Here is a 13,629-nt window from a genome sequence, read left to right on the forward strand (position 1 = left end):
GTCTAGGGCAGGGATTGTCCCTCTGTACTCGGCACTGGTGAGGCTGCACCTTGAATTCTGTGTCCAGTTGTGGGCCCCGCACTTCAAGAGAGATGTTGAGGTGTTGGAGCGAGTGCAGAGGAGGGCGACCAAGCTGGGGAAGGGTCTGGAGGGTCTGACCTACGAGGAATGGCTGAGGGAGCTGGGGGTGTTTAGCCTGGAGAAGAGGAGGCTCAGAGGTGACCTTATTGCAGTCTACAACTACCTGAAGGGAGGTTGTAGTGGGGTGGGAGTCGGTCTCTTCTCCCAGGCAACTAGTGATAGGACAAGAGGACACAGCCTCAAGCTTCGCCAGGGGAGGGTCAGGTTGGACATTAGGAAGCATTTCTTCTCAGCAAGGGTCATTAGCCATTGGAAGGGGCTTCCCAGGGAGGTGGTGGAGTCACCATCTCTGGGGGGGTTTAAGAAAAGCCTGGACATGGCCCTTAGTGCCCTGGTCTAGTTGCCATGGTGGTGTCAGGGCAATGGTTGGACTCGATGATCCCAGAGGGCTCTTCCAACCTCATTGATTCTGTGATTCTGTAATGGGGTGCAGGACCTCGGGAAACATTTTAGGAATTTAAAAGGGGATTTTTCCACCGATGGAGCTGGCTTCTTGCAGGAGAGCAGCCTTTAACTCAGCAAAACACCCTAAATCTGCAGCAGGAATACTGGCTGGGCTGCGGGAAGAAAGTGCAGGAGCAGGCACTTGTCCCAGATAACAGAGGAGATGGAGCTGTGGGTCAGGGCTGCACCGAGCTCCCTGGGACCCAGCAGGGGCTGAGCAGTGGCAGCCTGGGGCAGGTGGCATTTGGGGGCTGGGAGCTCAGCTCTGGGTGCTTTCAGACAGAGGATGCATTTTCAGAGTCTGCCTCTGTGCCCTTCCCCTGCTCCAGCAGCAACCCAGGACTAAGCGGTTTTGCAAAGCATCATATTTAAAGCATCAATTAAAGACCGAGGGGTTTTGCAAAAGCATTTTTAGCCTGGTGGCACCCCCAGGAGAAGTGAAGGGGAGAGAGCGAAGAAAAGCAAAGAGGGATTTTAAACTTGTCATCAGGAGGAACAGGAAGGTGAGCGATTTTTACCGAGCAAACTCTATCCCATAGGCAGTCCTGGTTTCTGTCCCTCCTCTTTGCTCTATGTGACTGGCAGCCGCTACCACATCTTTTACAGACCTGTAGTCATTTAAATGAAACTCATGGACGACATCTTCTCCGTACTGAACAACTCCGACCTAGGGATTAAAGGAATGTCACAAAGGATGCCAGCAACCCGCCACGATACGACGAGCACGCTTTGTCCACCACATGAAATACCAGCCACCCTTAAAAATCAATCACTCGGGCCCCATTTGCTCCAGTTTTCCCCTCTTTGGGACCACTGATAACACTCAGTTTTGTTTCTATCCTCTGCCAGCTCTCACCCACCCCTGCTATAAAGGTTTGGGATGATGCAGGTGTGCTGTGCCCCACAGCATCTCTAGATGGGACCCAAGGGGGGTTATTTGAACAAATTATTGAGGATATCCCTCCACAAATCCCTGCCCAAATCAACCAGTGATTGCTAATAGGAAGAGGATGGAGAGCTCTTCACAGCTGCAACGAGCTACCCCAGCATGGGGCAATACTTCTATATTTCCATAGGATCTCACCCTCCCCCTGTGCCCACCCAGGGTGTGGGGTGCTGCTCTCTCCATCGCTCATTCAGAGATGTCAATGTGAGCATTATTTCCATGGATTTGGCTTGAAAATCCATTCACTGGAAGTTTATTTTGAAAAAGCACGGCACAAATTACAGCGTATTGGCAGGAAAAGGACGTGGGGAAGGGCCCCGTGAGCGCTGCCAGGGGACCCTGCACGACACGAGGAGACACACAAGTTGTGCAGGGGCTTACTTGGATCTGGCCAGGGCCAATATAAAATTTTTTCAAGATGTTTATCAGGAAGTGCTGAACTTCAACCCAAGGATATATGCTGTTTGATCCATCCAGAACTATGATTATGTCCATGTACGTCTGGCATCCTGTGAAAAACACGCAGCGTGTTATTGAAAGACCTTGGCAACGCTTGCAAAGGGGAGATTTATGGCTTCATTCTTCACAGCCAGGTACTTGCTCTTATGATTTGTTTGAAAAAAAATCTTATTTCAATCATTCATAAAGACGCCTGGGCTTCAATAAGGTAGAGAGAAGCCACAAGTATCCTCTCTGCCGAGAAAAGACCGGATAACTTTCTAAGAATAACACTCAGCGGTATCATTTCTGATTCAGATTGGGGCCTTTATCCGGTCTAATACAGTCACACACTTCAAAAAGTGACTCGCTGCAGGCAGGATCCGGCCTCTGCTCCTCCTGCCGAGCGATGCTTTACCCCTGAGTCACTCCCCAGCCCTGCCTGCACTCATCCTATAACGCCAGTTGGGAATTTCCTCCCCTTCCCGTTAAATCCTCAGCGCCGAGGCAGCCAAAAACCCTGGCGAGGACCCCAGGGCTCAGCTCTGCTGTACAAGCCGTGAAGGGTTTAGGCAGTCAACTGGTTTTCAGCGGGGAAAATTGCTCAGCGTCATCTCCCTCTCTCTCTCACTTCTATTTTATAACATTCTTCAGAAAAGTTGCAGAAAACCAGAAGATGCTGCATTTTCCAGTGGCGGATATTTATCTGTTGCCCTTTTCACTTACTGTAGGCATTTATGGGTTAGCGCATCCATGGATTGGTGTCACACATGGGTCACTCCATCACTGGGCTCCTCTGCATGCCACCATCTCGATCCCCCAGGAGCCAGGGAGAGGAGCTGACCCTCTGCACCCCACTCACTAAATGATAACGCTGTGCTTATTACCCACCTTCTCTCTAAAAAAACAATTACCCTGTGCAGCGAGGGCTAAAAGCATCTTCTGGCCATAAAGAGCAAGCAGCACTGAAAATTTGGTGGTGGACTTTGTCTTTACTGCCTCTGCCCCCCAAAAGTTCAATTTTCCCATGATTCTGCCATAAGAATCAATCGACACCAAATGGATGATGGAGCTGGGGGTGTTTAGCCTGGAGAAGAGGAGGCTCAGAGGTGACCTTAGTGCAGTCTACAACTACCTGAAGGGAGGGTGTAGCGCAGTGGGAGTCGGCCTCTTCTCACAGGCAACCAGTGATAGGACAAGAGGACACAGCCTCAAGCTTGGCCAGGGGAGGGTCAGGTTGGACATTAGGAAGCATTTCTTCTCAGCAAGGGTCATTAGCCATTGGAAGGGGCTGCCCAGGGAGGTGGTGGAGTCACCATCTCTGGAGGGGTTTAAGCAAAGCCTGGCCATAGCCCTTAGTGCCCTGGTCTAGTTGCCATGGTGGTGTCAGGGCAATGGTTGGACTCGATGATCCCAGAGGGCTCTTCCAACCTCATTGATTCTGGGATTCTGTGATTCTGGGTGATGGAGCTTGGGCATCGCATCCCACGCCCGGCTGGGGCAAGGAGCGTCTGGGAGCCCTGATGGTGCAGGACAAGCTTCTGCAATTGCTTATCACCTACAGGAAAGCTTATTTTATACCTCAAAATAAAAGAATGTATCCAAAATTTACAAATTTGAGCCAAAACATTTTGCTTCCAGTCAATGAGCTCTTTGTTTTGTGTGGCCAAGGTCTGAATTCTTTCCCTATTTTGCCTTCCTGGCTGTGCAGATAAAATATTCTGGATACTTTTATTTCTGGTTTGGGAAGAAGAAGGTGGTTTTTTTTTGTCTTCCCTGGGTGTCAGTCAAAAGGAAAATGTTTACCAGATGTCTGTGTACGTAACCCCCTTTGAATCACTTCCCTGCAACCATTTCCTCTGCTCTCTTGCCTTCGCTTAAACACTGACATCGCTTTGTTTTCTCAACGGGACCGAAGCACTTAGAGAACCCAAAATTCCCTCTGACTTCAAAGGCGGGGTTAGAGCCGCAGGGCAGATTGTTGCTCGTACTCTGCAGAGCCGGAGCCACCGTCTTGGAGAACCTGAAGTTGGAGTTGACCCGGGAGCACATGCCCGTGGTGTAGTAGGAGCTCCCACACTCGTGGGACCAGAGAGGGCTGCAGGCCTGCGGGGAGATATCAAGCATCAGGGATGGGTTTAAAATTGGCACTTTTTAATTGCTGCTTTGCAAGGCTGTTGTATCTCCTTCAGCATCATTTTCCCCACGGAAGGTGAGGTTTCTGAGCCCTGCGGTGCGTGCAGTGTGTATATAAATACACAGAGAGGTGTATCTGCACGCCTTTACACGCTGACGTACGTGCACCTGGTTTTCCACACATTTACACGCTGACGTACATGCACCTGGTTTTGCACGCCTTTACACATATATGTATGTGCACCTGGTTTTGCACGCCTTTACACACTAACGTACATACACCTGGTTTTGCACACCTTTACACACTGACGTACATACACCTGGTTTTGCACAGCTTTACACACTAACGTACATACACCTGGTTTTCCACACCTTTACACACTAACGTACATACACCTGGTTTTCCACACCTTTACACACTAACGTACATACACCTGGTTTTCCACACCTTTACACACTAACGTACATACACCTGGTTTTCCACACCTTTACACACTAACGTACATACACCTGGTTTTCCACACCTTTACACACTAACATACATACACCTGGTTTTGCACACCTTTACACACTAATGTACGTACACCTGGTTTTGCACGCCTTTACACACTGATGTACATACACCTGGTTTTGCACGCCTTTACACACTGATGTACATACACCTGGTTTTCCACACCTTTACACACTAACGTACATACACCTGGTTTTGCACACCTTTACACACTAACGTACATACACCTGGTTTTGCACACCTTTACACACTGATGTACATACACCTGGTTTTCCACACCTTTACACACTAACGTACATACACCTGGTTTTGCACACCTTTACACACTAATGTACGTACACCTGGTTTTGCACGCCTTTACACACTAACGTACATACACCTGGTTTTGCACACCTTTACACACTAACGTACATACACCTGGTTTTGCACACCTTTACACACTGATGTACATACACCTGGTTTTCCACACCTTTACACACTAACGTACATACACCTGGTTTTGCACACCTTTACACACTGATGTACATACACCTGGTTTTCCACACCTTTACACACTAACGTACATACACCTGGTTTTGCACACCTTTACACACTGACGTACATACACCTGGTTTTGCACACCTTTACACACTGACGTACACGCACCCTGCAGAGACCTCCCTGCCCAGGCAGGCCAGGCCGTGCCGAAGCCCCCTCTCCTCACCAGAAAGCTGTTGTCCCGGGGGTTGGTAGCCAGGCTGAGGCCGAGGCGCATGTTGTCCTTCCGCTCGGAGACGTTGGAGAGCGTCACTCGTCCTGCGGAGAGAGGATGCGGTTAGGGACAGGTGCCGGGCAGGGACGCTGGGCACCCAGCCCACGTCCCCGTGTCGCTCCCCAGCATCTCTGGAGCAAGAGGGGATGAAACCCCCCCTGAGCAGCTGTAGCATCTCATCTTTTACTGCCGGGCCAGCAGGCGTTTAGTGGCCACTTTATCTTTGTGCATGGTTTTTGTTTCCCACGTCACAGCCCAGAAACTGGGGGCAGCCCCCAGGGCAGCCCTGTCATCAACCCTGATATCATTTAGCTGTGACACAAACGCTGCCTAACCCCCTCGTTCCTCCGCTTCAGGGGCTCCCCGTGACCCAGCGCTCCCCCTTTGCTCTTTCGCCCTGAGAAGCAAACTGAGAAGGAGGAAATTGGGCAATTAATGGTAAAACTGGGGGGGTTGGTTTCACTGGAAGTTTCTTGCTGAGGTTTAAATTGAGGGGAGGCTCAGAAACCCAGATCCACCACCCGGAGCTCAACCCAATGGAAAAAAGATTGCTTTTTAGCAAGATTCAAATTTACACACAGAGGAGATTTTTATTTCCTTGAAGAATCTCGTTCTCATAGGAAATAAAAAAGAAAAAAAGAAAAAAGAAAGAAAACAATGTTTTTTTAAAAAAAATAATAACTGGAGCCAATCAATCAAATATTGTGGATGATCCAAAGTTTCTGCTCTCTTATCAGCTCTGGTAGAAACCCAGGATAGTTCAGATTCATCATGATGATAAATAAAGTGAGAACAGCTGCTCCAGTGTTCAAAAATCCCAGCCTTTGCCCCCAAACCCCAGCGACGCTCCTCAGGACCATGAGAAAGTCCCCGGCTCTCATGTTCCCTGCTGGATCAGCTGGAGAAACCCCGAGAAAGAGCTTGCTCTCTCCACCCAGGGAGACGGGATTGGGATGCCTGCGGGTCCAGAGCTCCCCTACATCTCTCCCCCTGCGATGGCAGTGATGGGGTGGTGGGGATGGGGGATAATTCCCCCAAATATCAGTCATCTGCGCATCCCCCGGAGAACACAGACACCACCACGTGCTATCAGCTATTTGCTAGCGGGACCATCATCCGCTCATAATTTTATCCTGATGGTTTAATAAACGAAACAGTTTAAGCTGTATTAAATAAATAACTTTTTCACTTTATCCCGATTTGCTTGATTTTATCCTGACGTTGCTTAAAGCTCAGCACCAGGAGCGATGTGATCACCTGAAGTAATTCCTTATCTAAAAATCCTCCCAAAACATGCAGTCCTCATGCTTTTGGGGACAACCTGGGCAACGCAACAGGGTGCATCTTTACAGACCAAAGCAGTGATAAAAAGCATGGTGTTAGAAGTGCCCCGTTCCCCCTCGCTGCCCCGCGGGTGTGGGTACCTAGGTTGAGTTTGGTGCAGTTGCTGTGGCTGTCGCTGGTCACCGGGCACTTGTAGACATCTCCTGTCTTCTGCTGGCCGTTGGTTTCGTAGGGAGCTCCCACCACCAGCCTGCGGGGAAAAGGGGTCCGTCAGCACCCAGGGACTGGGTGGGAGGTGTGGGAGCAAACCCATGGCCGCTGCTGGAGGGGAATGAAATGATTCCCAGCCCAAGCCCCCGGTACGTGGGTCAGGAGGTGTCAGGAGAGGGTCCCTTGCTGGGGGACACCATCATTCCCCTGACCTGACTCAGTGCAAGCAGCAAAAGGACTATTTCAGCTTCCACTTCCCGTGACGACAGGCAGCAACAAGCTGGGATGGTGACTCGCTGCTCATGGGAAGTAAGGCCTGGGGATGCAACGGGGGCGAACGAATATCTGGCAGCGAGCGAGGTCTGCAAACCCATCTGACAGAGTGAGGAGGAGCAGGGGACACCCATCACCACCTCGGCTCACAGCCAGCACCGGCACCAAAACCTTCAGTGTCCCTCTGAGGTCCCGTGGCAGACACGGTTGGCCCCAGGGAGTGGGGAATGGAGCTGTCCCTTCTCACCACTGCTTCACAGAATCACTGAGGTTGGAAGAGCCCTCTGGGATCATCGAGTCCAACCATTGCCCTGACACCACCCTGGCAACTAGACCAGGGCACTAAGTGCCATGTCCAGTCTTTTCTTAAACCCCTCCAGAGATGGTGACTCCACCACCTCCCTGGGCAGCCCCTTCCAATGGCTAATGGCCCTTGCTGAGAAGAAACGCTTCCTAATGTCCAACCTGACCCTCCCCTGGCGAAGCTTGAGGCTGTGTCCTCTTGTCCTAGCGCTAGTTGCAAGGTAGGAACGTTCTCATGGCAGGATTGTCTTCAGGACACAGATGTGTAGGAAGGAGTCCTGCCCAGCAATAGCCGAAGGAATAGCATGGAGCTGGTATAGCAGCGGTGGCAACTCACACTGGGATCCACAGGGAATTTTCCCCACTAAAAAGCTGAAAAAGTGACTTTCCTGGAGTTTTGCTCCGACCTGGGGCTGTTCACTTACGAGCAGCCCGGAGCCGTGTCTTAGGATCCCCAGCTCGGCAGCGGGTGAGGACGCTGGACATCTATCTGTTCTTTAAAGTAAGAGAAGCTGATAAAAACAAATACACCCACCCAGGGTGCAGGTCTCTAGTCAGGATGCATCTGGGACATTGCAAGCATTTTTCTCACTTTTTCTTGTGGACTTGACCAGAATAGCACAAACCAGCAAACCAAAGAAGGAGGAGAGCAGAACCTGAGGAATTTGGCCATTCCTTACAGGCTAGTTCAAAAATACCCCGAACCACGGGTTATTGGCATCTCTTGCTCCCAATGTGTTAGCCCAAAATAAATCTGCTCCATGACTTTTTTATTTTCCAAATCCTATCGGTGGATGTAACCGTCCGAGTCCGGATCGCCAGATAAACAGGACCTCTTTTGTTCTGCCCTACCCAGCAGCTGGCAGAGCGACTGTTCCCGGCACAGATGGTCCCTGTTAGACCAGAAATGGTCATTTTTTTTAAAAAAATGCTGCTTGCAGAGACACTAAACACTCATTCTTTTGCTCCATCACTATAAAACGGAATTGCTCACCAAATTAAAACTTCCAAAATCTAAGCAGCGTTGAAGGATTCTCATGGAAATACTTCCTGTCTTACAGCTTCATTGCTAAGGAAGAGATTAATTAGAGGAAAATAATAACCATCTGGAGCTGTCCTCAACAGCATCTAGAAGCTCAGGGAAATCTGGTACCTTCTCCCCGACCTCGTGTCCCTCTGCTTCTGCCACGCTATCGATGCCCATTTGCTCATGGTCGGAGACAGGGGGAAGGTGGAAGATGTGAAATGTAGTGAAAGGGTGTGGGAGGGGAGGAGAAAAAGACAGAATCAATGAGGTTGGAAGAGCCCTCTGGGCTCATCGAGTCCAACCATTGCCCTGACACCACCATGGCAACTAGACCATGGCACCAAGTGCCACGTCCAGTCTTTTCTTAAACCCCTCCAGAGATGGTGACTCCACCATCTCCCTGGGCAGCCCCTTCCAATGGCTAAAGACCCTTTCTGAGAAGAAAAAGACCTTAAAGATGAAAAGAAATAAAGTTTGAGATACCTGAGAAGACTACGTTCTCATTTTTTAATCCCTCATTCCAATAGAAGAGTTTAACATAAACAGGATTTAACATTAACAACTCCACATCACAGCAGGAAAATCCCAGCTGGGACTTTCCCATTAATTAATAATCACATATTAATATTCTCACGCTACCCATTAACACCTGTTCCCCAACAGCAGTGGTTATTATGTCGAAGCACCTATTTCAAACACGAGACGATGACGAGGGCGAAGCACCCATTCCCCAGCCCTACGTCAGGGCTGCGAGCTCCAAGAAAGCCCAAATATTTACAGGCGCTGCCATGAATGCAAAGGGGTTGTGAAGCTCATGAAAGCAGAATTTTTGTCTCCCAAAGACAATGGCATTGTTTTCCCTTTTTGGTTAAATTGAAAGGATTAATTAGCTGAAGCTGTCAAATTCTCATGGAAACTTGGCAGCTGGGGAAAAGGCTTTTCCAGCTGTTTGGAAGGTGCTGGTTGCAGGGATGCTCTAAGCGTTCCCCGAAGGCGGCTGTCAGAGACGCTGCTCTACTCACCAGCTCACAGCTTGCTTACAAAGCTCTTCCTTTACTTTGTGGTTTGTAAACCTATACTCTAAATGTTTTTTTTTTTCCTTAAAAAAAATATAGAAGTCCATCCCAAATCACCCAAACCCAACTGGAGCATCCTGCTGCAGCAGGGTCCCATCCCCTGCTCCATCCTGGCTCTCCCCCTCCCCACAGGTCACCCCAAATCCCCCCCACTGACCATGACCTAAACAAGCAAATCCCTCTGCAAAGAGCAAAGCAGCAGGCCCTTGCGTCATGGCTAATAAATGCAGCTTTAAAAGAAAATAAGAACCAAACAAGCCCGCCCTCGCCTTCCTTTTCATGCGCTCCTTATGGGGAAAACAAAAGCAAAAAAAAAAAAATAAAGGGATTAAATGTGAAAAGCACAGACTGCTCAGAGCAACATGTCTGAGGACATATTTTTAACTTTCATCCTGGGGAAAAAAAAAAACAACAAAAAAAAAAGGAAAACCAAGCTGCTGGTGGAAATATCCGAGGAGCCTCTGCTCTGCCTGTGGAAACCCGACTTCTGCTTTGCCAGCAAAGCCCCTATGCTGGGTCCCGCTTCCCAGTGCCCTGCCCGAGCTGGGGACGGGACCCCTTGGTCCATCCCTGGGCAAGGCTAGCAGCAAACATCACAATGATCACAGAATCACAGAATAACTCAGGTTGGAAGAGCCCTCTGGGCTCATCGAGTCCAACCATTGCCCTGACACCACCATGGCAACTAGACCATGGCACTAAGGGCCATGGCCAGGCTTTTCTTAAAGCCCTCCAGAGATGGTGACTCCACCACCTCCCTGGGCAGCCCCTTCCAATGGCTAATGACCCTTGCTGAGAAGAAATGCTTCCTAATGTCCAACCTGACCCTCCCCTGTTGAAGCTTGAGGCTGTGTCCTCTTGTCCTAGCGCTGGTTGCCTGGGAGAAGAGGCCGACTCCTACTCCACTCCAACCTCCCTTCAGGTAGTTGTAGACTGCACTAAGGTCACCTCTGAGCCTCCTGATTCTGTTTGGCTGGAGCACATCTGGAAAAACACCCATCCCTGATTTGAAGGCATCAGGCGACGGAGAAGCTGGCATTTCCCTGGGAAATCTGTGGCTGTTTGGATGTACCTCCAGGCTCCTACGCTGAGCCGAAGGGTTGTGCCCATCCCCAGCATCCCCCCTCCCTGGCGGAATGCATCACCCCCATCAAACCACCCCTGACAGCGCTGGGTCTGGTTCTGGTCAGTTGTTTAGTCTCTATTTAACGTCATTTATTATTCTCTATCACATAATTTTTAATTTCTGCCTATTGCCCCTAAAGTGCTGTTGGCTTTTACCCGCACTTTCTCCTGCCAGGGCTGTATTAACCAGCACCTTTGCCTGGCCGTAGCTCAGCCCCTCACCCATACCCTTGACAATCCCACATCCCAACCTAAGGGTCCCTAAGAGATCCCTCAGCCTTTTTGCATCCAGCAAATTCCTGACTTTTAAAGGGAACAACCCCCTCGGCACAGCAGGCTCCCTGGGCGCAACACGGAGAGGTTGCAAAGCTCGTTTTGAGCCTCAAGATATTTTGATTAAATGGAAAGAAATCAGGAGAGGAAGGTATGTCTAGCTGGTAATCTGGGAATGCAGGGATTAGGGAGGAATGGAGAAGCAACTATGCTTTTCACAGGATTTTTCAATTAATGGGACACTTAATCTCCCGCCAGGCAAATTCACTTGCAGTTAATTTATTCAAGACGGAACTAGATGAAGAAGTGATTAAGGAGGTTCAGGAAAGGGAGAGATCAGCTCTGGAAAACTTTAAATGGGATCAGGGCTCCTCGGAGGGAGCGTGACAGAGGAATGGACTTTGGAATGTTTTTCTCCACGTTGGCAACGGTGGAAAAAAATACCTCGTGGGAGCCTAAGGAGAGGCAGAAATGGTGGAGGAGTCAACGAGATGGTGGCACAGGAGGATGTGGGACCTGAAAATGAGTCCTTGGTCTCACAGCATCTTTCTGTGCAGCCTCTAGCAAATCACTTTATCCACATGTGGTCATTTTTATACCGTTAAATATGAGACAGCTCCACTGAATAGCACGGGCGATGCAGGATGGCTCTGCTGATGGTGATGACCCCATCGCCTTGCGTGGGCAGCAATGGGCAGATGGCTGTCCTGGCCAGTTCTGCTCACCACGAGCAGAGAAAACCAGTGTGTCGGTGACCAAGGGCCACCACACAACACGCCTGGGACAGACAGCTGTGGCTGAGCATTGGGCAACCTCCAACACGGTCTCATAGAGGGAGTTCAAGTTGATGGCGATTGCACTGCATTTTCTTAAACCCCTCCAGAGATGGTGACTCCACCACCTCCCTGGGCAGCCCCTTCCAATACCTAAAATGTTCCCCATTACCCCAATTAATAGACAACCTACTAACGACACAGCAGCTGCAGTGCTCCATCCCCACGTTCGGTGAGCTTTAGGGGATTTCTCTCCCAAGCTGTAGCGCATCCTTGCTTTGAGGTTTGGGTCCCACTGACCCCGCAGTGCCCAGCGCAGGCAACCAGGTCCAGACCTTGACCCGCTCCTGGACACGAGCTTTGTCCCTATCCCTGTACCCTCCTGCCCCTCCCCGGGGAGTCCCTGCAGGAGGCTGTCCATCTACCACCAACACACCATTTTTCCTGGTATCATTTTTTCCCTTTTGCTTAGAGATATTGTAATAAAGAGGTGTTTACAGGCGAGGCCCATCAGCAGGTTTCCACTGCGGCGTTTAGAGTTACTGGTCGATACGCTCTGCAGGCTGCATGTGTCCACCAGGACTCGTGTGATCACTGATGTTCTTCTGGAGGTTTCCAAAGCAAACCCCGATCCGTGACTCCGGTTCTCACCAGGTGCCTCCCACTTTCCCTAGTCACCCATTATCACCAGTTAACGCTGTTTGGGGGGGTTCCACAGGGTCACCGGCTCCAATATCACAGCTCCATCCATCTGCCCTTCAGTGCTCTGAGATCAGGGCACCAAGCCCTCAGCCCTAAATAATGAAGATGTGATTGCAAAGGCCTTTTTATGGATGAATAATATGGGATGGGAAGGAGCAAGACCCCCTTCCTTATTGCAGTCTACAGCTACCTGAAGGGAGGTTGGAGCGCAGTGGGAGTCGACCTCTTCTCCCAGGCAACTAGTGATAGGACAAGAGGACACAGCCTCAAGCTTGGCCAGGGGAGGTTCAGGTTGGACATGAGGAAGCATTTCTTCTCAGCAAGGGTCATTAGCCATTGGAAGGGGCTGCCCAGGGAGGTGGTGGAGTCACCATCTCTGGAGGGGTTTAAGACAAGACTGGACATGGCCCTTAGTGCCCTGGTCTAGTTGCCATGGTGGTGTCAGGGCAATGGTTGGACTCGATGATCCCAGAGGGCTCTTCCAACCTGACTGATTCTGTGTGATTCCTCCACAGCAATCTTCACAAAGGAGGCTATAGATATTCTGTGACACACGTGCAATGTGATGGCACAGGCAGGACTTGGTGTCCATCCACTTCCAGCCTCCCTCTGGTGCTGGGGTCTTGGAGCTGCACCTGAATACTAATGCTATGGTGCAATGAGGATGCTTTAAAAACACCAAGGGCCTGGCTGCCAAAGCTCATGCTTGCTGGGCTTCCTCTGTTTCTTCCTAAAAATCCTGGTGCAGCTCAGAGGGGGAACCCACCTGCGTGTCACAGCAAACAAAGGCAGGTCGGGGAATGCTGCTCTCGCTGCAGCAGTTTGGAAAGCCTGGGGTAAACCCGCAGGGTCGGGGCAGGGGAAATTTTCAGGCTCTCAAGGTGAGGAAGATGAGATGGAGGTGGTGGGATGCCTGGGAGCCCAGGAGCTGCGGGGCAGCTGCTGTCCACCTGCCAGATTTGTCCTGTAACCCAAACCCCCATTTCTGCACGTGCCTCCTGTTCCTTGTGGAAATAAAATCCCGAGTGCAGTTTTGCTTTTTGGCTGGGCAGGGTGGCAAACCTTTTCCTTCCTCTCTCAGCCTGCCAGCAACCATGAAGGGTGTCAGCCCAGAGCTGCTGGTGCAGCCTGGGCTTGTCTGCAATGGGACATCCTCCCGTGAGCCCCTCTCTCCTGCAAGTCCTACACGAGTAACACGAGACCACATCTATTTTTC

General features: G+C 50.4%; 1 protein-coding gene across 1 annotated transcript in view; it reads right to left on the minus strand.

Annotated features, from left to right (window-relative positions):
• ITGA11 (integrin subunit alpha 11) overlaps window positions 1-13,629 on the minus strand; it is a 49,902-nt gene that overhangs the window by 22,229 nt on the left and 14,044 nt on the right. Inside the window, exons 3-7 of the mRNA XM_068410148.1 lie at window positions 6,792-6,901; window positions 5,320-5,411; window positions 3,961-4,075; window positions 1,913-2,040; window positions 1,104-1,252 (exon numbers count right to left, since the gene is read on the minus strand). Of these exons, the coding sequence (XP_068266249.1) occupies window positions 1,104-1,252; window positions 1,913-2,040; window positions 3,961-4,075; window positions 5,320-5,411; window positions 6,792-6,901 (594 nt within the window). The remainder of the gene's footprint in view (window positions 1-1,103; window positions 1,253-1,912; window positions 2,041-3,960; window positions 4,076-5,319; window positions 5,412-6,791; window positions 6,902-13,629) is intronic.

Source organism: Nyctibius grandis, chromosome 11 (assembly GCF_013368605.1).
Source record: "Nyctibius grandis isolate bNycGra1 chromosome 11, bNycGra1.pri, whole genome shotgun sequence".
In the NCBI taxonomy this organism is placed as follows: domain Eukaryota; kingdom Metazoa; phylum Chordata; class Aves; order Nyctibiiformes; family Nyctibiidae; genus Nyctibius; species Nyctibius grandis.